Raw genomic sequence first — 24938 nt, 5'->3', positions numbered from 1 at the left:
CTTCCTCTGCTCTGGAGTACGCCGGAGTGCTTCATCACTGCCTCTGTCTTTCTCAGCACCGAGGCAGCGCACGTAGAGAGCCCCTCCTCCTGGGTTCCTGGCAGACCAGCACCTTGCCTTCTTACACTTGCCTCAGACTTGGTTGGTTAAGCGATGGCTGACCTGTATTTCTTGTCACTTCACTCGATTTAGCAAACCGTCATTAAGTGTTTCCTGGGGTGGGGGATAGTGACCTTCTCTTTGGGGTGGGATGTGCCCCCCTGGGAGGCTGCTGAGGGAGATCGGGGAGGCTCTCCTCATGCCCCCCCCTTGCCCCCCCAGTTCTGAGGTCCCCTCTGCCGGCCGTTTGCCTTCCCGTGGGCTGAGGACAGGAGAGCCCAGGCACAGAGCTTCCCTTGGCTTTGATTGCTGTGATTTTTCTGGAGTGAGTGAGCTCTGCTGTTTGGTCTCAGGGCGCCTCACAGCTGAGTCACATGATCTGCAGAGCCGCTTTTCTGGGTCTGGCCTGGCCTCGTTTCTCCGGCTGATGTCACTCTGTTTGCTTTTGTTGGTAGACAACGTGGAGCTCATCCTGAAAGCCGTCGGCAGCCAGCCCAGCGTGGAGAGTCAGGACAATGACCAGCCAGACTATGACAGCGTCGCGTCTGACGAAGATCCAGACTTGGAGACAACAGCAAGTAAAGCAAGCAGGCAGAAGGTGGGCTGACCGGGAGGGTGGCCCCTGCAGCCAGGGGTGCGGGCTGACCGAGAGGGGTTGCGGGCTGACTGGGAGAGGCACGGGCTGACCAGGAGGGGCGTGGGCTGACCTGGAGGGGCGCTATCTGACTGAGAGGGGCGTGAGCTGACCGAGAGGAGTGTGGGGCCAGACTCAGAGAGAAGCAAAGACCACAAATGAATGCTATCTGTGTCGTGGTATATTTTTATTTTATTTTTGTTCACCATTCCCTGATTACCTTTTAATCTGGTTCATAAAATTTTGGAGAGAGTTCGATATACCTGCTGTAGTGGTTTAGGCATGGGAAGGGGAGCTACAGAGTTCTGGGTCTAATCCTGCCTAGACTCTGCCTAATATCAGTAGAGTAGATGATAAGAGTATTCCCCTCTGAGGGTTAATTATGGTCAGGCTCCAAGCAGAACGTTTGTTTTTTTGGTTTTATTTTTGGAGGTAGTCTGGGTAATGACTTGCCCAAGGTCACATAGCTAGTAAGTGTCTGAGGGCAGATTTGAACTCGGCTCCTCCTGACTCTAGGGCCAGTTCTCTAGCCACTGCGCCACCTAGCTGCCCTTCAGAGAGTGTTTGTAAAGCATGCAGCCCCACCTTAAAACACCTTACAAATGTCACTTGTTAGCATTTTACCAATAAGTTCATTATCTGTTGGGCCAAAGGTGCAAATGGGCCTCAGGGAAGTAAAGAAAGCTATGCCTGTGAGAGCTGCTTAGTTATTAAATGAGGCCAGCCTCTCCTGACCCAACCCTAAGTGTTCCGTCATTGGTACCTCCAGACTCTTTAGAGGTAATGAACCCCAAATTGGTGAAAAATGGGGTCACAGTTCCAGAACAGACCCGTCAGGGAAGCCTGGCCTCTGGAGCCCTGCTCCCTTCTCATTTACAGAGGAGGAGGATGAGGCCCAGAGAGGGACCATGGAGAACAGATGTGGCCTGGCCGGGCTCAGGCTCAGGCCCTCGGAGCCTCGGCTGGATGGACGGCTTTTCCCCTGGGTTACTAGACTCAGAGCTGAACTCGTCCAGAACGTGTTCCGTTGGCAAGGAGCCAGGAGCTGTGAGAAATGCCTGCTTACTGTCTGCTGGCAGCCATGGCTGAGGTGGAGGACGCCCAGGGCATCTTCAGCTTACTGTGCCCCCTCTCCTCATGTGCCCAGGCGCAGTGCCAGGAGGAGGCCGCGTTGCCGCGGCTCCCCAGAGCATGCAACCGTCTGCTCGGGGCCTCTCACGGGGCTCTCTGTCCTGCTGACTCTTCTCCTCTTGGTTTATCTTTAGAGCCTGGATTCCGACTTGTCAGACGGGCCAGTCCCCATCCAAGAGTTCATGGACATCAAAAATGCTCTGGTGGCTTCCGAGGCAAAGATCCAGCAGCTCATGAAGGTGAATAACAGCCTGAGTGACGAGCTGAGAGTGATGCAGAAAAAGGTAACCCACGCACCGCACAAAGCCCGGTTTGCTTTGATAGTCCGCGGTGTCCGCCGAGCGTGAGGGGAGAGTGTCCTGGCCACCCTGACAGACGTGAGAAGCCTCTCTGGTGGTGGGCACCAGGGGCCCCGGGGCTGGAAGAGGTCTGAGAGGAGGCGCCCATCACGGGTCGTGGAATTAGCGCCTTAGGGACCTTAGGGGCCGCCAAGTTCAAACTTATTTTACAGATGAGGAAACTGAGGCAGGGATAGGAGCAGGGGCCTGCACCAGGGGATGCAGCTAAGTGTATGAGGCAGGAGTTGAACCTTTCTGCTCACAGGTGCCCACTGTGCCCTGCTGCCTTTTATGCTCCAAATGACAAGGGCAGGATCCGAACCCACGTGAGCCAAACGCAGTGGATTGGCAGCCAGATTACAGGATGGGAGGGGCCTGAGAGTCTGGAGGCAAAGACGGTACGTGGTGGCACCAGGATTTCAACCCAGGGCTTTCTGATGTCTAACCCAGCATCCTGCTGCCTCCCAGGGTGGCCCAAAAGAATTTTGAGAGCTTTGATGGGTTATTTTTTCTTAGCACTTACTGCCTCCTTCCTCGAGCAAATCCGGAGTTACAGACCAGTAGAGGAGTGCCGGGATTAGCGTAGCGTCTTCAGAAAACTGACAAGATGCTGGATCGTTCCCAGGAAGGCTCACAGGGGTGAAGGGCGTCCTGCGTGGGAGTCTTGGGGAGAAAAGTTGTGGCCCCAAGTAGCCAGCCGTCTAGCGGGTCTCATGCCTTAAAGGTCACTGGGCAGTCGTGGCGACGAAGTTGTTTCTGGATCGCGGGTCAGCGAATGAGTCGTTACAGTTCCAGATCCGCAGAGGCTACGTTAGTCATCAGGCAGAGTTTGGCCTTCCAAAAGTACCTTGCTTCCTAGCAATGTGAAAACCATTGGACTGGATCCCGGAAGACCTGAGTTCAAATCCTGCCTCGGATACTTAGTAGCGTGACCTGGGCACCTCCCTGAGAGTTAGACTAAGGTCTCTTTTCCTTCTACGTCTACGAGGCCTGATTTGGATCATTTGATGGAGGAGGAAAGTGAGGCGCCGAGGAGAGAAATGACTTGCCCAGGGTCACACAGGGCGTCAGTCTCAAGGGCAGGAATGCAGCATAGATTGACTGAAAGTCCAGGGCTGTCTCTGCTGTTCCGTGCTGCGCCCCGTTCTCCAAACCATAAGTCAGCTGCCCTGCCCTTAGTAAGTGGTGGGTACAGTTAACCTGCAGCACCGTGTTAAGTTTCTGTAAGCCAGCATCTGAAATAAGGACATGTTTCAAAATACTTTAAAGTGATATTCAGAAGGATGGACGAGTGAAATTGGTTTGCTCTGAGACTTCCCAAGTAAGAGATCCAGTATTCTAATAAATATTATGCTTTTCACATAACTTAGGCAGCTGGGGGGCTCAGGGGGTGCAGCTCTGGGCCAGGACTCAGGAAGACCTGAGCTCCAATTCATCCTTGGACACTTACTCGCCGTGTGACCTTGGGCAAGTCACTTCACTTCTGTTTGCCCCAGTTTCCTCATCTGTAAAATGGGTGTAGTAACAGCCTCTTCCTCTCAGGGTTGTCAGGATCAAACGAGGTCATGAGTGTAAAGCTCTCAGCACAGTGCCTGACACGTGGTAGGTGCTGTATAAACACTTAGTCCCTTCCCCTCAACCCTTGCGTTCTTTCTGTTACTCCCATTTTTGAGAATGAGAGTTTAATCAGCTTACAGTGGTTGCATTCACTAGTTCTAGAGAATAAGTGTTGTAAAGGAAGAGCAGAAGCATTTCTTCTCTGTCTTTGTAAGTCTTTTGAGTCATGCTCTGTCCTTTAACCATAGAAGACAGCGTTCCTGATTATTCCATAGTATGGGAGTCCGAACCTGGAGAAAATAGGCCCTGGGGGTAGAAGTGTCTTCTGCAAAGGGCCCGGGAGGGTGACTGCCCGTCACAAGGCTGGGGGCGGCTCGGCACAGGGGCCGGATCGTCTTTGTTTGCAGCGATGCTGTCTGAAGGCCCTGCTTCTTTTAAATACCTCCGAGTTGTCCCTGTTACCCCGGTACTCATGCCTTTCAGACCGTGATCTCAGAAACCTCCCCCCCAAAAAAGAGAGTACTTTTAAGTACGGAGGTTTTCTTAGCCTCCTTTACTAGTGAAAGGTGTAGTCTGTGTGTGCGAGGCTATGGCTGTAGCCTCTCCCAGTACTGTTTCACTTTGGCTCCAGATGCCAGCCCTCCTGTGGGCTCTGAGACGTAGCTGCGGCCATGGTAAGAGGGGAGGAGACGTACATAAAGCCAGCACCCCTCCAGCTCTGACTACAACCCCCAGGGCTGGAGCGCTCCCCTGGCAGGGCCCAGCTAGTGTTATCCATCCCCTTATCCTTTGCTCTCATGGTTCTCTGTCTTGCCAGAAAGGTTTCAGGTAAGTGGGCTTGATAGGGACCTGGTTTTGGTTGGGGAAGGTGATTTCTTCTGGAAATGTGTTGCATCTGCCATTTTGCTGACCTCCAAGGTCCGTCTTGCTCTTGTAGTGGTCATTCTAAATTTGTCACATGTCACCAGAAATAACCTCATTTGCCAGTCTTTTATGTCCTCTACTCCCGTGAGAGATACAGAGGGCGAAAGACCCATTTGCCAGCCCACATTCACTCATTGCGTGTCTTCCATTGGAGACAGTCTCTTGAGATCTTGGCTTGTTAAGCTAGGGGATTTTTTTTTTCCTAGCACAATTTTTGAAACAGTGATGAAATCTGAGAGTTAACAAGTTGAACACCATTAAGGGTTATCCAAGTACATCATGTCAGTTAAATACAGGGAGGGGCCCAGAAATCAGAAATGCTCATCTTTGGACCGTGGAAATCATCATCTTTGGGGGTAGCTAGTTGGTGCAGTGGATGGAGCACCGGCCTAGATTCAGGAGGACTTGAGTTCAAATCCAGCCTCAGACACATAACACTCACTAGCTGTGTGACCCTGGGCAAGTCACTTAACCCCATTGCCTAGCCAAAAAAAAAAAATCATCTTTGTAGAGGGTCAGTTTCTGCAGAGCTCAGAGCCTGTACATGTGGCTGTGTTAGGTGAATCACTTCTCTGGCAGTAAGAAAACCTGTTTGGAGTGGAGACACAAGCAGGTGACTCGGTGAACCCTTCCCATCCAGTCATTTGTGCTCTGAACCTGCTCGGGGATAAGCCTCTTACTTGGATTCCGAGTGGACGCACCTCACTGCAGCCGTTCGTGCATTGCGTACCAGCAATGGTGGGGTGGGTCCAGAGGGGGCAGAGGGGTGTTGAGAAAGGAACATGAGGGTCAGTTCTTGGTAACTCATTTTAAAGAATAGATTTATTTTAGCAATCCACTGTATCACAGCATTTTTGAATTTTGCTTTTTTTAGTAGGGAGTTGGGGTTTTTGAGTTTTCTTTCAGGTTCTAGCTACAGTTGTAAGCTGCCTCCGTGTTTTCATATTTATCAGAGTAGCAGGATTTGTGTCTGACCTTTCACGCTTAGTAGTCGCTTGGAAAAGATGCTCATTAAAGAGGAGGAGGAGCGCTCCTATTGATGAGTTTCCTTATGGTGGCCTCCTGACGCAAGGATGTTTGCTTGTGGCCGTGACCCTTGGCAGTACTGGGAAATCTGGGCAGGTTTTACAGTCACTGTCTAGGAGCAGAAGTCTGAAATTACACCCCACTCAGCTTATAAAGATGGCCTGGAAGATTAGGGCCTGAAACTGGGCAGGCTGAACTAGATTCATTGTGTTTAAGGAATAGTGCGGCTCTTTGCTGCCAAATCTTAAGCCCCAATTCCCCAGAGCCCATGCAGCAGACCGCCCTGCCCAGAAAGCAGGCGAGGGGCTGTGCTTGGGATGAGCTCAGCTTTTCTGTATGGTGTACAGGCAGAGGAAAAGGGCTATGGCTGAAACTGCCCCGGGGAAGTTCATGGCACCAGCCAAGCCCAGGGAGGGCCGGGTTGCACGTGACAGTCTTGGCTCAGAGGTCATCCGTCCCCCAGGGAAGCATCGACACCATGGAGTGCCCCGTGCGCCTCCCTCTCCCCGCTCCCCGAAGGAGGCTGAGTCTCCAAGGGGTCTGTGGTTTTCTTCCTGCCGGCACGACAGCATTCTTACTGGAGTTGACTGATTGCAAGAAAAGGGCCAAGTCGTGTGAATCATCAAGAATATTATGGGAAAAAAACCTGTTCACATAATATTTCTTGTTGGCTTTTGGGAAAACAGCTAATCTTCATTTCCACCAGCTAAACCTCACTGTCTTTCTTGCTTTGCGAAGCACCTCCATTTTTCATTCTGCTGCTACTCCAGCATCTGTGCTCTGATTTTGGCACTTGCAAATTAATAAGGGCTTGTTAAAAGAAAAAAAAAAAGTCAGGTTCTAGTGACTTTTTGGTGGTGCAAATGAAAGCATGCAGGGCCTGCCTGCCCATTGCGGGGTCCAGCAGCCCAGGATGGCTGCCCTGGAGGCTGTCCCCAAAAGGCCAGCCCCCCACCCCCAGGCTCCCAGACCACCTGCCCATCTGCACTGCTTAATTAAGTTGCCCTGATTGTGGAAGAAAGCCCCTGGCCCCGCTGGCTGTCAGAGCCGGCTGTCACTCGTCCTTGTCTGTTCTGTGTTTGCCTTTCTGCTTGCCGCGGACAAACAGAGTCCCACTGCTCCACTCTCTTTCAGCTTCTGACCCTCCAGAGCGAGAATTCGACCCTCAGGAGGCAGGCCACCACCCATCTCTGTCAGGTGCCGCCTGGCTCTGAGTACCCAGACCCCTCCAGCCCTTCCTCCTTAAAGCGGCGTCCATCTGCCCGGGGCAGTAGACCCATGTCCATGTACGAGACCGGATCTGGTCAGAAACCCTACCTCCCCCTGGGGGAAGTCGCCTACCCAGAAGAGAGCGTGGCCAGACTGCAGCCTTTCCCCCCGCACGTAAGTACCCCCGACCACGGGCGCTCACTTGGTGCCCTCGGGCTCGCTGCTCTGGCGTCCCTACTGGTTTTCTCACCTAATTCTATGCTTCTTTGCCCACTCAAGCTCCAATGCTCAGTCAGCTGATCACTGGTCACTGTGTCTGCTGGAGGAGCTTGCCAAGGATCTCTCTTAACATATGAAAATAGGGCTTCTGGCTTGTGCACAGGCCTTTCTTTTCCCCCTCCTTTACAACCGTATTTGTTCAGCTAGCCAGGGCACGGACAGGTAGTTGGAATCAGACTGGTAAGTATTCATCTAGCACCTGAGCCTTGGAGGCAGACCTAGCAGGGTCCACGACCTTGTCCAATAGAGAGCCTTTCCCACTCCCAGCATCTTCCGGAAAAGGTCATTGGGCCCAGGGTCCGCGGCAGGAGAGCACCCCAGCTCACGCAGGCTGGCCTTGCTCCTTATGGGGTGTGGGGCCACCTGGCTAGCTTCCATGCTCCATGTTGGTTTTGGAGAAAGCGTATTTGATCATAATTTACATGATGAGAGTGAAAGCCAGTCTGCATGTATCCTAAAGGTCAGTGAGCTGTGTCCTCTGGCACCATGTCCACAGCCTTGTCATAAGACGCCCTAAGGATCATGGCCAAGGGTTTGGCGACGTGGTATGTCTTGGGGGCTGCCCCGTAAGAAAACCTCACATCAAAAGTGTTACACCCAACCTCCATAGCACCTTGTGGTTCACAATCCACGATCCTCTGATCCCTGGAGACTTGGAGATGACCATCCTCAGTAACAATCATGGAAAGCAGTTTCCATTGTCTCAGAGCTGTGGCCTCCCATGTTGCAGTGTGATGATTCATACCATACCATGCCATACCATTCCATACCATACCATACAGAGGGCATGAGAAAGCCAAGGCTGCCAGTGGTTTATTTTGGGCAGATGAGGTGCGTCCGTCACTGGGAAGTTAAGCTGTGGGCCAGCTATTTTAAAAAATCTCTCCACTGAGCTTGTGTTTAATTTTATGAGTTTAATTTCATGGGAGAAAATCATGTGATTATGAATTTAGATCACCTTTATTTCAGTCCAGCTGTTGATTAGGGTCAGCGATAGGAAAAGGCTTTTGAAAGAGCAGCTTTTATTAATAAATAAACATGTACTTAACCATTGATTTTTGTATGGCAACTTTGGAATCTGGAGATAAGTAATAAGAGACCAGACCAGAATACTGCACTAATGTTGTTTGTAGAAGAATACTCTAAAGCGTGATATTTTTTTTTGTTCCTGTAATTTCTCATTTTTCTTCCCCAAGAGTAAATATTTCTTATGCCACATAATTTTATTTTGGGTTTCTTTTTTAAACATATTTCCACGTTAGTCATGTTGTAAAGAAGAATCAAAACCAAAGGGAGGCACCACGGGAAAGAAAAAAGAGAGAAAATAGTATGCTTGGATCTGCATTCGGACCCCTGGTTCTTTCTCAGGCCTGCCTGAGTCTTAGGTCTTTGTGTGGCTCAGAGGGGCCACAGGTAACAAAGTGGGTCATCGCACGATGTTGCTGTTACTGTGTACGGTGTTCTCCTGGTTCTGCTCGTTCCACTCAGCCCCGGTTCATGTAATTTCTCGTTTTTAATGTCTTGGTGTAACGATTGCCTTTGCAGTCCTCGTTCTGAAATGGGCCTTTTTGCTTGTTGTTTCATGTTTGCAGTTACTGAATCTCAAAATACGTTCATTCCACATTTTTTCCTACTTAAAGCAGTCTTCTGTGGATTGTTTTGTTTTGCTAAAAGCTGGCGTTTCACTGTGGGATTTGACAGGGATTCGCATCATTGGATTGTCATAGCAGCCGGCTGTGTGTTGCCGGAGGCCAGATCTGGCATCATGTCCCAGGCCACCTGGGGCAGTCTTCTCCCTCTCCCCGGCAGCCCCCTGCCAGGGCCCAGCAGGTCTGTTTGGATGGGTGATTCTCGTCCCGTATTTGTTTGTTTGTTTTCCGAGTGTGCTTCTCTCTCCCCTTGTAGATCGGGAGGAGTGCGTTTGCGACCTCCTCTTCGTCTCTGCCTTCCTTCCCCTCCACGCTTTCCTGGTCGAGGGATGAAAGCGCACGAAGGGTTAAGTACCTGCTGCCTTGTTGTCTGGAGGATGCTGCGCTGGCCGTGGCCGGGGAGCTTGGCGCTGCGGGCCTCTCCCCTCCCTCTGCTAACCTCCCTCCCTTCCTGCATGTGAGCGCCTGTCCTTCTGACTTCTCACAGCGCCTCCGCCAGCAGACTCACAGAGACCCCGCCTCACTCTCTAACTCCACGGGGCCGATCCCGTTTGGTCCTTCACACGATACCGAAGTCATCCTCAGTCACTGATTCTGCAGCATCACTGCCTTTGCAGAGTAATCAGGAGGATATTAGCTGGCTGCTGGTCAATGATCTCTTCTTGTGGATTTGGAGTGCGCTGAGTAGAGTTGGCACCTCCCGTTTGGTGGGAGGGAGCCGCGCCTTCTGTATTCACAAGTGGGGTGTGGGGCCTTCCGATGGTGCAGGAACTGCCAGGAGGCCTGGCGTCACTTGGGTCACTAGGTCGAATCCAGCTTGTTGAGATCAGTTGTCAAGGATTCCAGACAACAGCACCTTGCAGTGACCAACCAGGGAGGAGGCGTTTGACGCGGCCTTGCCCTTGGCGATCGTCAACGTTCGGGTCGGTCACAGGCAGCAAGAGCAGAGAATGACCGGCCTCGAGTCTGTGTGACAGACATTGATGTGCCTAAGGCCCCGGGCCAGGGGGTGAGCTCCTCAGAGAGAGCCACTGTGGACCCCGTAGTCTGGCCGGGCCCTCAAGCCCTACTGGCCATCTCCCCGTCCTTCATTTGGCAGCCTTAAAGAAACCCAGAAACCGAGGCCCGGCTTCTCTCGGGTGGCGACAGTGGGTGAAGGGTCATGACGTTTCGGAGGAGGGGGGAACCTGTAAAGAGAAAGCTAGTGTGGCCCAGTGCCATCTTATAAGCGTCTCTGCTCGTGACCTCACCGAGCCTAGTCTAGAGGTGTGGTATCATCAGTAGTGAAGCCCTTGGGGGGCCGAGGTGGGACCCAGTTCTCATTGCTGCGAAGTTGGCCACTGGGCATGTGTGCTTTTGGCCCAGCAGCTCCTAAAGACCCAGAGAGGGTGGGGAGGGAGTGACCGGTCTAGGGAGAAGAGCCCAGGCAGAGCTAGTGTTAGTTCCTAAGATGAAAAATTAGGCCCAGATAACCCGAGGGTTCTGACAGTCTGATGGACTCTGGGTGCAGAAAAACCAAGACTCTAGTTCATGAACTGAACCAGCACCAGTTACCAGGTCACTTTTCTATTAACAGCTTTGGAAAAGCAACACTTTTAACCAATAGATCTTGGCTCTGCATGCTTGTAATAATTGTTCGTACAATTAAATGCTGAATAATCTGAGCACCTGTTTGCATATCATCCTTCCCACTGAGGGAGGTAAAGGAATTTGGCTTCCCTAGTGCTTAAGGATCGGGTTCCTAGGGGAGGGGCCCCTTGGAGAAGGTGGATGGGTCTGTGTCCTGGCACTCCCTCCCTTCAACTCACCGTGTCATCGTAGGAAGGAGATGGAACTGATCCCGTAATATTTTCGATTTAATCCTATTTTCCAGCGTTATTTGAACAGACATATCTCACTGGAGCAAACCCAGGAATAGAATTTAAATCCTTTTTGCTTGCTTTCCATTTATGGATTATGATTTTGAATGGAGTGGAGATTGAAAATTAGCATAAAAAAAGAAAATTAGCATAAGGCAATTAGAACTTTGGGAAGCTAGTCAAAAGAGTTGTTCCTTTTTTTTTTTTTTTTTTAATCTGAATTCTTTGAGGGAAACACATTGGGTTGGGCTCCTGTATTTCGTTGATCATAGACTCAGTTTCTGATGGGCAACCATTCACTTACCCAAATCATCACAAAGCAGGACTTCTGCTCTGGAAGTTGTTGAGCCTACAAGGTCAGCATGGTCATTCTTGCTAAAGGCAGATGTCCAGAAGGAAGTTTATTTTGACAGCTGTGCTAGATTTTTTAGAACTTGGTATTTAAGACTCTCTTATCTAAGTAGCCACTCCCTCTTAAGGAATCATTTTTGAGTTACATTGGAATAGATTTATATGTGAGGCTTGGGTTGGTTTGGGGGAGCTGCCGCTTGGGGTAGCATAGCCAGCAGAAGACAGGGTACTTGTGGGGGGCAGCAGCCAGACTAGAGGAGACGTGAAAAGGGACCACGGGGCAGAACAGGTCAATTGGATGGGCAGATCACTTTTTCACTCCCACAGTAATTAGCAGCCTGTCAGGTTTAAAATGCTGAGCAGCATCGATCAATAAGAAATCTGGCCAACTGCAGAAGTGAAGGGCTGAAAGCCTGATACTGCTATTTCCATTGAGTATTTTGTTAAATTATAATTATGAATTATTCTTTCAAATAGATGGTGACAAACTTGGCTTCTCTTCTGTCCTATCCCTGTAGTTCACAACTTTTTGGGGACAGGACTTTGTCTCTGCATCATTGACAGTGCCTGGCCACCTGTTTTTCTAGTAAAAACTTAGGCATCTCTGCTTAATTTCAAATTGGGATTCCCAGAATAATCTCTAGACATTGATTTATAGTCTAAATAACTACAAGCCCCTTTCCCTCCAGACAAGATAGAACTGTAAAACCAGTACATTTCATTTCTTCTTAAGAATTCACAAGGCAGAATCTGGCTAGCCTAGTAAATGTAGTCCCTTCCAAAGCAAGCATCTGCTGTGCTCAAAACCTTTTGGGAAGGGGCAGCTAGGTGGCACAGTGGATAGAACACTGGCCCTGGAGTCTGGAGGACCTGATTTCAAATCTGGCCTCAGACATATAACACTCACTAGCTGTGTGACTCTGGGCAAGTCACTTAACCCCAATTGCCCTCACCAAAAAAAAAAAAAAACTTTTGGGAATTGTCTGAAGGACCTTTGTCGCACTCTTTGGAGCGGCCTCACCCCAGTAAAATCTCCTGGCCTCTCTAGTCACCTAGAATCAGTCTCGTGACTATAGAAACATTGGGTTCTCCTCTATGGCTGAAAAAACAACTACACAGGAGAGCTCTTATCTTAAAATGTCTTGAGCAGGGAGAAGACTTTTGGTTTTGTCCCAGAATAGTTCATAGGTTCAGCGGTCGTAGTCCTAACAGAAACTCCATTCATGTGGCACCTTGGGGATTGTGAAGCCCTCTGCTCACAGCAACCCAGCAGGCTAGGGCACGTGTTATTGCCTGTTTTTACGGATGAGAAAACTGAGGCTGACAAAGATTAGACTTCAGCTCCTGACTGGTTCCAGCGTTCTTGCTGTCATGCCCAGGGGCCTCCAGAGGACTGAAGTTGAAGCTGCACATTAGCTGTGTGATCTTGGGCGAACCACATAACCTCTGTGGGCCTCTGTTAACTCATCCATTAAAATGAGCAGGTGTTCAAGACGCGCTCGAAGGTCCTTCCACCTCCTTCCACAGATGTCTAAATTGGGATCTGTTTTGTTAGTCAGTCAGATTGTTCTAGAGCCCCACATGGTCTTATTAGGGAGGCTCATGTGGGCCTTTCTGCCAAGAGGGAGCAGCCTCTTGGTTTCTCCCCCTGGAATGGCGCTATGCTTGCTGGACTAGAGTAGCTGATGATCTTTGGGGGTAGATTTAGGCATTGGGGAGAGAATTGTGGACCCCTTGTCCTGCTGCTTGTGTTTCCAATAGAGAGTTGGCCCCGGTCCTCAGTCACATGGAGGCAAAGCCAAGTCCTCCAATGCCTGAAGGAGGGCGCTTTGGAGGGTCTCGTGGCTTTTGGTAACAGGCACCTCTTCTGTTTGTTTTAGACTTCCAAGTTAGAGAAGCAAAACAGTGTGCCGGAGAGCGACTATGACAATACCACCCCTGACTCTGAGCTGGATGACACAGGGTACAGAGGGCCCACGTGGAGGGCGGGGGGGGAGCCTGGCTCGGGGTATCCCTGCCCGTGCCCGCCTGCTTTAGGCAGGCACGGCTGGTGTGCTAACAGATCAGCTGAGTCAAATTCCGAGGCCTAGGTGGGATCATGTTTCATGGTAGAGCCAGAGAGGCCTGCTGTCCGTCTGTCTGCCGTCCCTCCATCCCCCACCCTTCTCCCCCTCTCCTCCCTTCCTCACTCTCCCTACTCTCTCCCTCCCTCTTCCTGTTTGTCGCTATCAGCGATATTTCTGCGTGAATTTACACCATGATCTTGTTCACTCTGAAGTGAATGTACAGTTTCTATTCTGGTTCTCCACTTGTAGCCATGGGATTGTAGCCATGGAATAATGAGAATCCCCTGCCTGTCACTGTTACCCATCTTCCTCATTCTACCTTTTCTATGGAAAGAAATCTAACATCTGAGACCCTAGAGCAGGAGAGGACCTTAGAGGTTATTGAGAAATATCCCAGAAATGGGCCTAGGATAAAGTGATTTGCCTAAGGTTATAGAGATGGTAAGTGGAGAGTCAGATTCCTACCCAAGTCCTCTTGACACCCGATCCCTGGCGCCATATTGCCTCCGTAATCACGTCCAACCTTGAGGTGGACCAGAAAGGTTCCGTGTGAGCCATAGCTGCCTCATGAGGAAAGGAAGAGACCAAGGTTTGGTGCCATGCCCCCGGACTCCCCCAAGTGAGCCAGGATCCCCGTTTGCACACCAGAGGAGAGGGAGCATGCCCCCTCACTCTTCAGCCTTGTGTGCTTCATCCCTTCCTAGGTCAGGCAGAAAGGCAAGACAGCGGAGCGTCATCTGGCCCGGGGAGGGAGCCATCCCTGAGGTGGGAGACCCCCATGGCGTGTCGAGTTCTACCCTTCCGAGCACAGAGGACGTCATTCGGAAAACTGAACAGATCACCAAGAACATCCAGGAACTCTTGCGAGCAGCCCAAGAAAATAAGCACGACAGGTAAACCGAGGTGGCGAGATCCAGAACCTTCTGGGAGGGCACCATGGGGCGGCAGGAACTGGAAGAGAGGCGATTGTTTCTGTTGACAGCAGTTCAGAGGCATCTCAGCAATTAATCTGTTGATTAAAATGTGACGTTTGCCTAGCGGTGGCCGGCTATTTGAAGAAGTGTCGTGTGGGAAAAGGATGCTAGAGACTTATTTCTTTGGGCTCAAGGGGGACCAGGAGGGGAGGCACCAGGAACACTGGGTGAAAGTTGTAGAGAGGCTGGCTCCACCTCGATCTCGGGACAGGGTGGCCGTGGGGGTGGTGAGCCTCCCCTCCCTGGACGGCTCCTCACGGAGGCCAGGTGGCCCTGGTTGGGGCTGGTGTTGCTGCACTAGGGAGCCTCTTGGACCCTTCCAGTTTTGAGATTCTCAGAGCCTGTGAAATTCTATCATTTATTTACATTTTAGAAATGTTCATTTTTGAACATCTTAAAGTAAAAACCAACCAAAAGTGGCAGCATGGTCTATGGTATCATAGGTATCCTTCTACCTGGAATCAGGAAGACCTGAGTTCAAATCCAGCCCCTGACACTTACTCTTGTGTGACCCTGGACAAGTCTTTCAGTTCACCATCTGTAAAATTAGGGATAAGAGCGCTTATCTCTCAGAGTTTTTGTGACGATAAAATGAGATAATATTTGTAAACCTTAGAACACTGAGTAAATGCTATTTATAGCATTAGCTCGTAGTAGTAGTGGTGGTGGTGTTGGTGGTGGTGTTAGGGTCAGTGGTTGGTGGTGGTGGTGTTAGGGTCAGTGGTCAGTGGTTAGTGGTGGTGTTAGGGTCAGTGGTCAGTGGTTGGTGGTGGTGGTGTTAGGGTCAGTGGTCAGTGGTTGGTGGTGGTGGTATCATCTGTGCAGATCTGGGTGCCGTTTGCTTTTCACCTGCAGAAAGCGTAGCTTTGCCACACGCCTCCCCGGGCGCCTCCCAAACCAGCTCTGGTTCTTCCTGTTGTGCTGTGCCAAGCCGCGTTGACGCCGAGGGTCTGATGTCCTCTGGGGCGTTTTTCTTGCCCAAAAGAAGTTAATCCTAAGTGAAAGATGATCTAGTTGTTGCCCCAAAGGCAATGGGAAAGGAAGCTCCTTAGACAGACACTCCCTCTGGTTCTGTCGTGAGCTGAACCCCACGGCATGCGGGGTCAGTTGTGGGTTTGAGAACATTATTTGCTTTTTCTTTGACTTGCATAGAGTTTGATTTCTTTCTGGAGTCGACCTTGTCAAAGGTACTGAAAAGTAGAATTCTTTAATAAGAAAAATAGTAACGGTTCACATTTACATGGTGCTTGAAGGTTTGCAAAGCACTTCACAAATATTACCTCATTTGATCCTTACAACAACCCTGTGAAATAGGGGCTACTCTTAACCCACTTCCAGATGAGGAAACCGAGGCTGGCAGAGGTGATATCATTTGTCCCAGATCATTTCTGGGTCTGGCTTTGGGCTTAGCTTTTGCTGAACCCAGGCCTGGCCCAGCCCTCTGGGCACTTTACCTGGCAGCCTGTTCTCCTGCTGAGCTTGGGAAAGCCAATTTCAGCATTCAGAAATGAAGCAGGCTGCTCTCCCCCTCCCACAGCAGAGTGTTCCCACTGAGGGGTCCCACGTCTGAGGGGCAGCGCCTGGGCGCTCACCCCTGATGCCTCCTGGCCTTCTCGTTCTGTTTCTGTTCTCCGGTGGCTTCTGTGCCTTTGTGGCTCTGCAGGGGCCGTGTCCCGTGAGGCTTCTGTAACTGGCCACCTCGGAGGCCCGAAGCGAGGTCATTGCTCGGCCATAGGTTCCTTGCCGGTTTCCTCCGGCCCGCTGCCCTCTGTGCTGCAGTAAAGGCTTCTTAGCGGCTTCGCCTTATGAGATATGCTAGAGTAGCAGCCTTTCACACGGATGCTGCGGGGGTTTCATCTGTTTGCGCAGCCCAGGTTTTTAGCCTCCTTCACTGACAGAAGGCGACTCTGTTCTCAGTGTGAGTCTCCAGGAGCTCGGGAAGGCTTAACGCGCCATGTCAGGGTAAGTTAGTGTAGTTCTCGCTCTCAGGAATACATTCCCTTTCTTTATCCTTGTTCTTCCCAGTTCACGAGCTCCATGTTTGGTTCTGAAGGAAGAATCTGCCTGTTTTTCTTGTTTTCTCTTACTTTTGTTAAAAACAGATGTATCTTCCTGCTGTCCCTTTGTGTCTCCAGAGAGTGCAGGACAACTCTTGTCCTACGTCCGTCCTCTGTCTTTGGCTCAGAGGAAAGTAAAATGGGCAGGAGAACTGAGGCAGAAAAACAGCAAGCAGTGAATTTTCCTGAAATCGAGGGGGAAGTTCCAGGGAAGCAGCTGTCAAAGATACAGCTCCTTGAGCTCCAGGGCCCAGCTCGTCTTGAAGTCCCCTGGTCTTAGTGAACAAGGCATTTATTTAATCCACATTCAAGTGCAGAATTTTGTACGGATGAGGCAGTGAAGGTGCTGAGGGGTTAAACCTCTTGCCTGGGGTCACCCAGGCACTAAGTGGCCGGGCTAGGCCGCCAAAGGCAGCGTTCTCCCTGCTCAGCTCAGCGGGGCCCCCTGGAGGAGATGGGCCCGAGGCTGGGAGGTGGCCTTCCTCGAGGGCCTCCCTGTCCCCCTCTGTTCCTGCAGAGTGCACCTTCAGCGCATGCCCTGCCCCGCTCCTGTCCTCCCTCACTGCTCTTTTTTAATGTTTATTTTCTCAGCGTAGATCATTAAGGGGTGCACAGGTGCTGTTCCTCGAACCCACTGACTGCAGTGGTGGTCTCTATCTTTCCCTCATCTCTCTCTCTCTCCCCCCCATCTTTCTCTTTCACTCTCTCTCTCTTCCCCTCCGTCAGTCTCTGTCTCCCCCTCTAAGTCTCTGTCTCTCTCTCCCCGTGTCTCTGTCTGTCTCTCTCTTTCTTCCTCTCTGTCTCTCCTCCTCTGTCTGTCTCTGTCTCCCCTTCTAAGTCTCTCTGTATCTCTCTCTTTCTTTCTCTCCCTCCCCTCTCTCTCTCTGTCTCTCTCTCTGTCTTTCTCTCCCCCATGTCTCTGTCTCTCTCTCCTTCTGGCTTAGTACTCCCTCTGCACACATATACGCCCGTCCCAGGGCTGACCACAGGTCCCACGTAAGGCACAGAAGGCTTTGGAGCAGGTTCTCAATGTCACATGGACACAAATACCCCCTCCCGGAGGAGTCTTCTCCGTAATCACTGCTTCCTTTCGCGCTTTCTAAGAACTGCCTCCCAGCGTAGGGAGGGAGTGGATTCTCCAGAGAAGCTGTAGGGAGAATCCCTTTTTCTCGTGGCAGGGAGACTGGCCTGGCCTTCTGGCCCAAAATGGAGCCTGGAGCCAGGCGAACAATCTGGGATGTGGGGCCCAAAACTGGCGTGGTTTTAGGTGAAATTCTTGGAGAAGACGGTGAAAGCCCCTTTCCTGAGTAGCGCGAGTGGGCTTGTTCTGTGCCTGGTGTGCCACATGGTTGTCTGCGCCTTCAGAGTGACCAGCAGGGCAGGTAACCGTGCGTCGGATCAGGCTGTAAAGGGAGAGCCGGCCACGCTTTGTCCTAGAAGGTCTTAGGGAAGGTGGGAGTTGTGGGGGATTTGGTTTGTTTATTTCAGTTTAAATACACATCGTGATGAATTTACAGGATAAGACAGGACAGTGTAGGGAACCAGTGGGATCATGGGATTAGAGCCGGCAGGGACCTGAGAGGCCACGAAACCCAACCCCCTTGTTTTACAGATGAGGAAACTGAGGCAGACAGAGGCTAAGTCACTTGCCCAGGGTTACAAGGCTGGTAAGTGCCTGACGCGGAATTCTAACCCATATCCTCCAAGACCAGGGCTCTATCCACTGCTTCACGTGATCTCTCCAAGGTGAGGAAATGCCCTCTGCCAGTGCAGGTTGGCACCGTCTCTTCAACATTTACTCTTGATGAGGTGCCCAGAACACAAGTTCGCCATCCATTGCACCACACTGCCTCTCCGCTTCAGATAGCCTCAATCAAAGCAGTTTTGTTAAAGTTAAATTTATTATGGTAATCAGGTAGAAAAGTGAAAGCTGCTATCATCCTTCAGAATAAACTAAGATGTTGGCTTTTGTGCTTTACAAATCAAAAACATGGGGAAACAGATGTTTAAGATACCTAAGGAGATGACCCTGTCCAGCTTCCTCACCCCTCTCCATGTCCTCGGTGATCCAGCGATCACTGGTCCCTTGTCCCTCCACAAGACGCCGCTGTGCCTGGCTGCCCTCCCTGCTCACCTCGGCCTCCCTGGCCTCCTCCAAGTCCAGCCAGGTGCCCCCCTTTCTGAGAGGCCTTTCCGGAGCCCCCTCAACGCTCAGGATTCTCTCTGATTTATCCTGTACTTACCTTTTTTTGTCTGTCACTCATCAAACATGTATCGAGGGCCTGCTGCGTGCCAGGAGCCATGCTGAGCAGTGAGGGTAGAAAGGAAGCTTGCAGTCTGAGCAGGCACAGCCCGCCAGCAGCCAGCGCTAGGCAGAGAAGCCAGCTGTGGGAAGGCCCTCACAGTAGTGGGATCGGGAGAGGCACCAGAGAAGGAGGGATTTCATCTGAGACAAAGGAGTGAGAGTGCTCCAGGCATGAAGCAGGGCCAGGGCAAAGGCCTGGAGTCTAGAGATCCAGGGTGTGGTGTGAGGAAGAGCCAGGAGTCACCAAGTTCATGGCAGGGTGTGAGGGGCAAGAAGGCTAGAAAGGGGAAGGGGCTTTCAAAGCCAGAGGATTCTCTCTTTAACTCTGCAGGCAAAAGGAAGCCTGTAGAAGTGATTGAAAAGTGGCATGATCAGATTTGTGCTTTAGGAAGATGGGTTGGGCAGCCGATGTCCTGGAGAGGGGGGAGGCTGGAGGCAGGGGCTCTGAGGCTTTTACCAGGGCAGTGTCCGCGTCACAGAGAGAAGGGAGCAGGAGAAACACCAGGCCTTGGCACCATCTTGGATGTGGGGGGTGAGAATGAGGTCAGTTGGGGGCATGTTGAGTTTGCCATGACTGCTGGCTGCCCAGCTGGAGACAGCTGAGAGGACCATCTGAGCATCTCCGCAGAGGTGGGAGCTGGTAAGGTGACCCGGAGCAGCAGTGGTGGGTGCGGGCAGGTGGGAGCCCCCTGAGAGCAAGGGCTGGGCTCTGGCCTCCCCTGCACCTCCAGGACCTGGGGCACTTCATAGCTGGGCCTGGAAGGGCCCAGTGACTGGACCTTCTGGTTTTTCAGCCACAGATTTTTTATTCACAGAGAATCCACATCAGTCATGTATTTCATTACTAAGCAGATTTTCTTGAGAGCTGAATTTGTATGGGAAAATGCACATTTTTGAGCCTCATTAAAAGTCTTAATTCTTCTCATCGTCGCCAGCTTAGGATGTCAGAGACTTCAGCTCTTTGGTGTCCCAGAGGCCTTGATGAGGCAGCGTGGTCAGCGGAAGGGAGGATGTGGGCTGGGGGCTTCCCCAGAGTCATCTGGGCCTCCCCCAGGCCGGGCTCACAGTGGGCCCTTCACGCAGGCCCCTGGGAGCTGATTGGGCAGCAGGGCAGTCCTGAGGTGTCCAGGAATCCCCAAACAGGCGTGTTAGTAAAAGGCAGGTGTTGTGAGGCCTTTGGGGTCGTTTGTTTGTTTTGAGTGAAGTTCATTTGGGAAAGCGAGCCTACGTTTGTGTTTTTGTGTTCTCCGTGTACGTGTTCATTTACTTTGTAGACAGTCTGACTCTTTGACCCCTGCCAAGGCTCAGAGTATCCTTTCTGAAAATAAAAGATGGCCTAAATGACTCTCAGGTTCCTGTGTCCCTGTGACTTCTGGGGGCTTTTGCCCAGGAACCTTTATTCTGCGTCAGGAGCCGAGGAGACGAGGCCTGGGAGGAGTAAGCGGCCGGGGAACAGAGTAGGGTGCTTAGCTGGTGCGCACACCTCCTTGCAGCCCCGCTAATCATCCCATTCCCCTCCAGTGACTGCCGGCGTGATTGCCGTGTGCCAGGCAGGCGCTGTGCTGAGCGTGCAAAGACAGGATGTCCTCGAGGAGCCCCGGTGTCTGCCAGCAGGGGGCTGTGGGCGCGCTCACACACACAGTCCTGTGTCACTGACTTCCCGTTTCATCGTGAGGCTGGGCACCCTTCTGACGGCCCGAGGCCCCTGAGAGCCCCTCTGCCGAGGGGGTGCTGCCTCTGCACCGTGACTTTGCTTCTGGAGGAGTGGCGGCTGACCCGCTGGACGGCCCCACGCTCTGACGTAGGCTGTTGCTTTTGAGTAATCTGTGGCTTCCTCTTGCAGCTATATTCCGTGCTCGGAGAGGATCCACGTGGCCGTGACTGAAATGGCAGCCCTCTTCCCCAAAGTAAGTCACGCGTCTGGGGTCCTGCTGGAGGGTCAGCCCAGTCACAGGGTCCGGGGGCTCTTCTCCCGTTGTTGTTTGCTTCATGACCTTGGATAAGACACCCATCCTCTGGGGGCCTTGGGTTCCCCATCTGCAAAACGAAAGGGGGTGGTTTTGGATAGTCTGAATCTTAATCCAGTGTCTAAACCCCTGATCTCACAGACATTCTGCAGCACTAATGAGAACTCTGAAGGAAGGCAACTTCTGGACGTTCATGAAACTGTTGGTTAATAGGTATTCCAGTTGATGATGTGACGTGCCAGATAAGCCAATCAGGGTGAGGAATCCTTGGCCTTGAGGCCACGCGTGACCTCTAGGTCCTCAAGTGCAGCCCTTTGACTCCAAATTTCGGGGATTTGTTCTGTGAAGTTTGGGTTCAAAGGGCCGCACTTGAGGACCTAGAGGTCACATGTGGCCTCCAGGCTGCAGGATCCCCACCCTTGCCCGACTTGGAGTGTGTGCTCGAGGAAATCAGGTTGCATTTTATCTGCTGTTTTCCTCTTTAGAAACCCAAATCTGATATGGTGAGGACTTCTCTGCGCCTCCTGACATCCAGTGCCTACAGACTCCAGTCAGAGTGCAAGAAGACCCTGCCGGGGGAGGCCAGCTGCCCGGCGGACATCCAGCTGGTCACCCAGCAGGTCATCCAGTGTGCGTACGACATCGCCAAGGCAGCCAAGCAGCTGGTGACCATCACCACCAAAGAGAACAACCACTGAGGGGCCTCTTCAGTTTTTTAGTCTTTGTAAGATCCGAGTTCAAATTTAGACATGGAACTTTACAGATTTTTACGAAAAAAAAAAATTTTAGTGGCAGAGTAAACTTTTTAAAATAAAACTCAGTATTATTTTTGCATGTTTTCTAACAAATTTTCCACTGTTAATTTAACCCACTTGCCTTATTTTTTGCCTGTTTCGTTATTGATCCTAGTATGTTGTAAACAGCTCTTGGGTTGATTTGTCTGTTACATGCAAAAAAGTCTCGCGTTTGTCACCTCCTGCAACTTCCCGTCGTCTCTGTTTAAAATTATGGAAAAGAGCTTTAGGAAAACGTATCCTCGAGAAAATTGGACCCAAACTGTACAGTCTCTGTCTCATATGCAAGCATTGTGCAATTGCGCGAATTTCGCCAGGTTCCTGGGACGTCTGCCGTGACCGAGCCCGCCTTGGAAGGAAGCCCGGGGACCAGCAGGGTGGAGATGACGGCGTCTCTTATCTACAGGCTGGTCCCTCTCTCTCTGTCATCCTGGAGCGAGGCCCCACGCTCTTTCTTCATTGTTAGGCTAGGTTGGGCCAAGACCACCGGCTGCAGGGTTTGTGTCCGGTTAAGGCCTTTTGCCCTGTGATTATGGAGCTGAAAACTGACTGCAAAAAAGCACATGGGCTGAGTAAGCCACGGCCGGTTCTCTCAAGCCCCCTCTCACGCTGCTGCCGTTGACTGAGGTAAAAAATCAGAACCAGCCTTGGTCGCCCCTGCCACACGGGGTGTTCCTTCATCCCCGTCAGCCTAGAGGGATTCCCTGCAGAATGCGTCTTCATGTTCCTCAAGCTGGTTTTCACCCTCCCTAAAAAGTAGCCGCCGCTTGGAAAAAACTCCTCTAGCTCACGTGCTCCTCAACTGCCCGATGTCCCAGAGCTGGGACGGATAGTCAGCCGTGGCTTCCGGGCCCTGGGGGCTTTCTTCATTCTTAGAAGGAGGGTCCGTTCACCCTGATTGTGAAGGTCTGTGTGTGAGTGTGGCTCAGATAGTGCAGGGCCTCTGGGGACTGGGTCGTTTGTGGGCGTTCCTGTCTGTGGTCACCTTGGCTGTGAACCCTGGTTTGCCCATAAAACAGGGCCGTCGCTGCTGTTTGTTAGAAGGGCATTGGCTGGCTCTCTCTTCTTTTAAATTACATCTTCCGTAGCCTACTTGTCATTGTGCAGATGAACACATTGGAATAATCAGAGTAAAATGTGCTTGGCCGCTTCCAGTTTTGTCTAAGCTTGTCTGTGTGCTAAGTGGATTCCTCTTTTCACAAAATGGTTTGATGCAGAAACGTGTTTGTAGCTTTGGCCATACCTGTCATGGAATCACTCCATGGTAGCATTTCCAGTGCATTGCAGATTGGGTTTCCCCCCCCCAGCTTTACTGTCTTGAAGATAAAGAGGGGATGTGCGTGTGTGGGTACATGCGTGCATGTGTGTACGTGTGTGTGTGTGTACGTGTGTACATGCGTGCGTGTGCGCATGGTGGGGGAAGGACTCATTTCTTGTCATTCTCGTCCCCTTGTTCGCATTGCCACCAAGTGCCATAACCTTGTCGGACGCTCATATGGGGCTGTCACTGTCTCTGCCTTGGACAGGGGCAGCTGGGGGTGGAAAGGTCACTCTGTGTTTTTGTTTTTTAAAAAAAAAACAACTGCCTGGTAACTCTGTTTGTACTAGGTGCCCTCTCTTTGTCCTTCTACGTTGTAAATACTTGCTCCACCTGTTTGGTTTAGCCCCCAGACCGTAGCCGGTTAATCGTATGGAAATACAGGTGACAGTTCTGAATCGGTGCCATTGATGAACTGAGCAATAGAAGGCAGAGTGTCTCAACTATTGGGAAAGCTAAGCTGTTATCAGTCTGTTGATGAGCTCATCTCAAGTGACAAGAAAGATGAAGGAAGCAAAAGTGTTTGTAGGCAAGATGCTGCGGCGTGAGCACTCTCCCTGTGCCCGGCCAGTGCCAAAGCCACGCGAGAAATCCTTCATTACCACAATTAGCAGGAACGCCAGTGGGCTGTGTCACGCCTGCCCGTTCCAGAGGCTTTCTGTTCTGTTGGCCGAGGGCACCTTGCCCCGGGGTGTTGTTTTTGGTCCCCTTTTTGCACGTGTCAGGGTCAGAGGGCACCAGAGAGCCCTCTTTGCCGTGTCTGTTTTTCTTCCGGAAGCATGCATTGCTCCCCTTCTGAGAAGCCAAGAGGACGGAGGCGCACTTTATGACCAATGGCACTTTAGGAGCAGATAGGACAAACGCCTTTGCCCTCGAGGCCCCCCAGCCCAAAATCCCATCCTGCCTGTCGGGTGCAAATCGTTTCCATTTGCCAAAAAGGGGAAAGCTGGGCCCTCAGAGGCACGGCTCAGGATCTGGGACTCGATGCCGATGTGACTTCACTGGCAGGACCTCGGAGGAGGCCCTTTCTTCTTTCTGCAGGTGCATCAGTGAGCTGCCAGCAAGTTCATCTCATGTTTCTTTCCTTGTCCTGGGTGGAGTGAAATCCTTTTCTTTTCAAAAATGCTGCATAAGAAAAACAAAAATGCCTTTTTATTGAAAAATGTATTTATCAGTGTCACTCATCATTCTGTACTTAGGTTTTCGCTTCTGTTGTGCATTCTATTATTGTAATTATTGTACAACCTTTTAAATGTTGTAAAATTGTTTTGCATTCTGTGCCTGCTAGTTACGCAATAAACAGGCTTTACAAATGTCTGTGGCTACTGACGGTGTCCTCCCCAACTAAGGAGCTGATTTTTCCATATAAATCTGACCATTCCCCCTTGGTTCTAAATCCAAGAGATTCAAAATGTGCCACCCATTCATCTATCTATCCATCCATGCATCTACTCATCCACTCATCCATCCACCCATCTATCCATCCATTTGTGTGTCTGTCTTGCCACTGGGATAATGAATCTGGCATCACCTTGGTGAAGGAATTGGATGGCGGACTCAGGATACTCTGACTTAAGACTTGGCTGGTCACTAACTGGCTTTGTGACGGTGGGCAAATCAAATTTGTCAAATTTGACAACCGACATTTAACAAATGCCTACCTTGTACAAGGTACAATGATAAATAGCACTTTCCTTCGGGGAACATCACTTTCCTCCTCCTCCTCTGAAATAAGGGAGTTGGGCCCAATAATCTCAAAGAGCCCTTCTAACTGGGTCTGGGGTCACAGGACCCAAGTTCCAGTCCCAGCTCTTTTATTTTACCTTTGTGGCCTTGGAAAAGTCCATCTACCTCTTTGGGCCTCACTGCAGGATGAGGGGCCTTGACTAGATGACTTCTAAACACCCCTTTAGTTCTGTGCTATCCTGTGTGAAGGATGGAGAGGTCCCATTATGGAGGCTGGCAAGGGTGGACTTTCATTTATCAGATTAGTATTGGGGAAAGTAAGTTGCCCCTTGACGCATCCCCCATTCTCTGACAAGCAGCTGAAGTCTAAGATTAGGGGTAACCCTGAAGGCCCTATGATCTAGTGAAAGTGGATCCTTCAGAGAACCAGGAAAGATGGATGAGTGGGGAAGAGGGGAGCTCAAGCATCGGGCTTGCTGGATGCTGGGAAGATAGGAAACTATAGGGAAAGCAGCATAACTAGAAGGAGGGAAAGAAAACAGTAAGCAGCACTGTGCTTACTGATTATTGGAGATAACAAATACAGAAGCAAGGAGTGCTTGACCTCAGAGAGCTTACACTCTAAAAATGACGCAGTACGTCAGTACGTGTGAGCAGGGACATGATTGAGTCAGGTTTAAGGAAGAGTAAGAATAGGATGGGCATTGAAGGCAGA

General features: G+C 51.1%; 1 protein-coding gene across 8 annotated transcripts in view; it reads left to right on the top strand.

Moving 5' to 3' along the window:
• The window catches only part of GIT2 (GIT ArfGAP 2), a 49806-nt gene extending 25952 nt beyond the window's left edge, over nt 1-23854 (top strand). For 2 of the 8 annotated variants that reach the window (XM_027863245.1, XM_027863236.1), the window contains exons 13-20: nt 555-697; nt 1999-2148; nt 6844-7092; nt 9103-9192; nt 12937-13019; nt 13827-14015; nt 20302-20365; nt 20911-23854. In XM_027863245.1, the coding sequence (XP_027719046.1) occupies nt 555-697; nt 1999-2148; nt 6844-7092; nt 9103-9192; nt 12937-13019; nt 13827-14015; nt 20302-20365; nt 20911-21123 (1181 nt within the window). In that variant the 3' untranslated portion in view covers nt 21124-23854. The remainder of the gene's footprint in view (nt 1-554; nt 698-1998; nt 2149-6843; nt 7093-9102; nt 9193-12936; nt 13020-13826; nt 14016-20301; nt 20366-20910) is intronic. The other 6 variants (XM_027863251.1, XM_027863278.1, XM_027863268.1 and 3 more) reach the window with 6 other exon arrangements.
• The last annotated feature ends 1084 nt before the right edge of the window (nt 23855-24938 follow it).

The sequence above is a fragment of the Vombatus ursinus genome, unplaced genomic scaffold (assembly GCF_900497805.2).
Source record: "Vombatus ursinus unplaced genomic scaffold, bare-nosed wombat genome assembly UNPS02001287.1, whole genome shotgun sequence".
Lineage (NCBI taxonomy): Eukaryota > Metazoa > Chordata > Mammalia > Diprotodontia > Vombatidae > Vombatus > Vombatus ursinus.
Note: the sequence above shows the minus strand (reverse complement) of the source record. Positions and strands in the feature narration are given on the sequence as shown.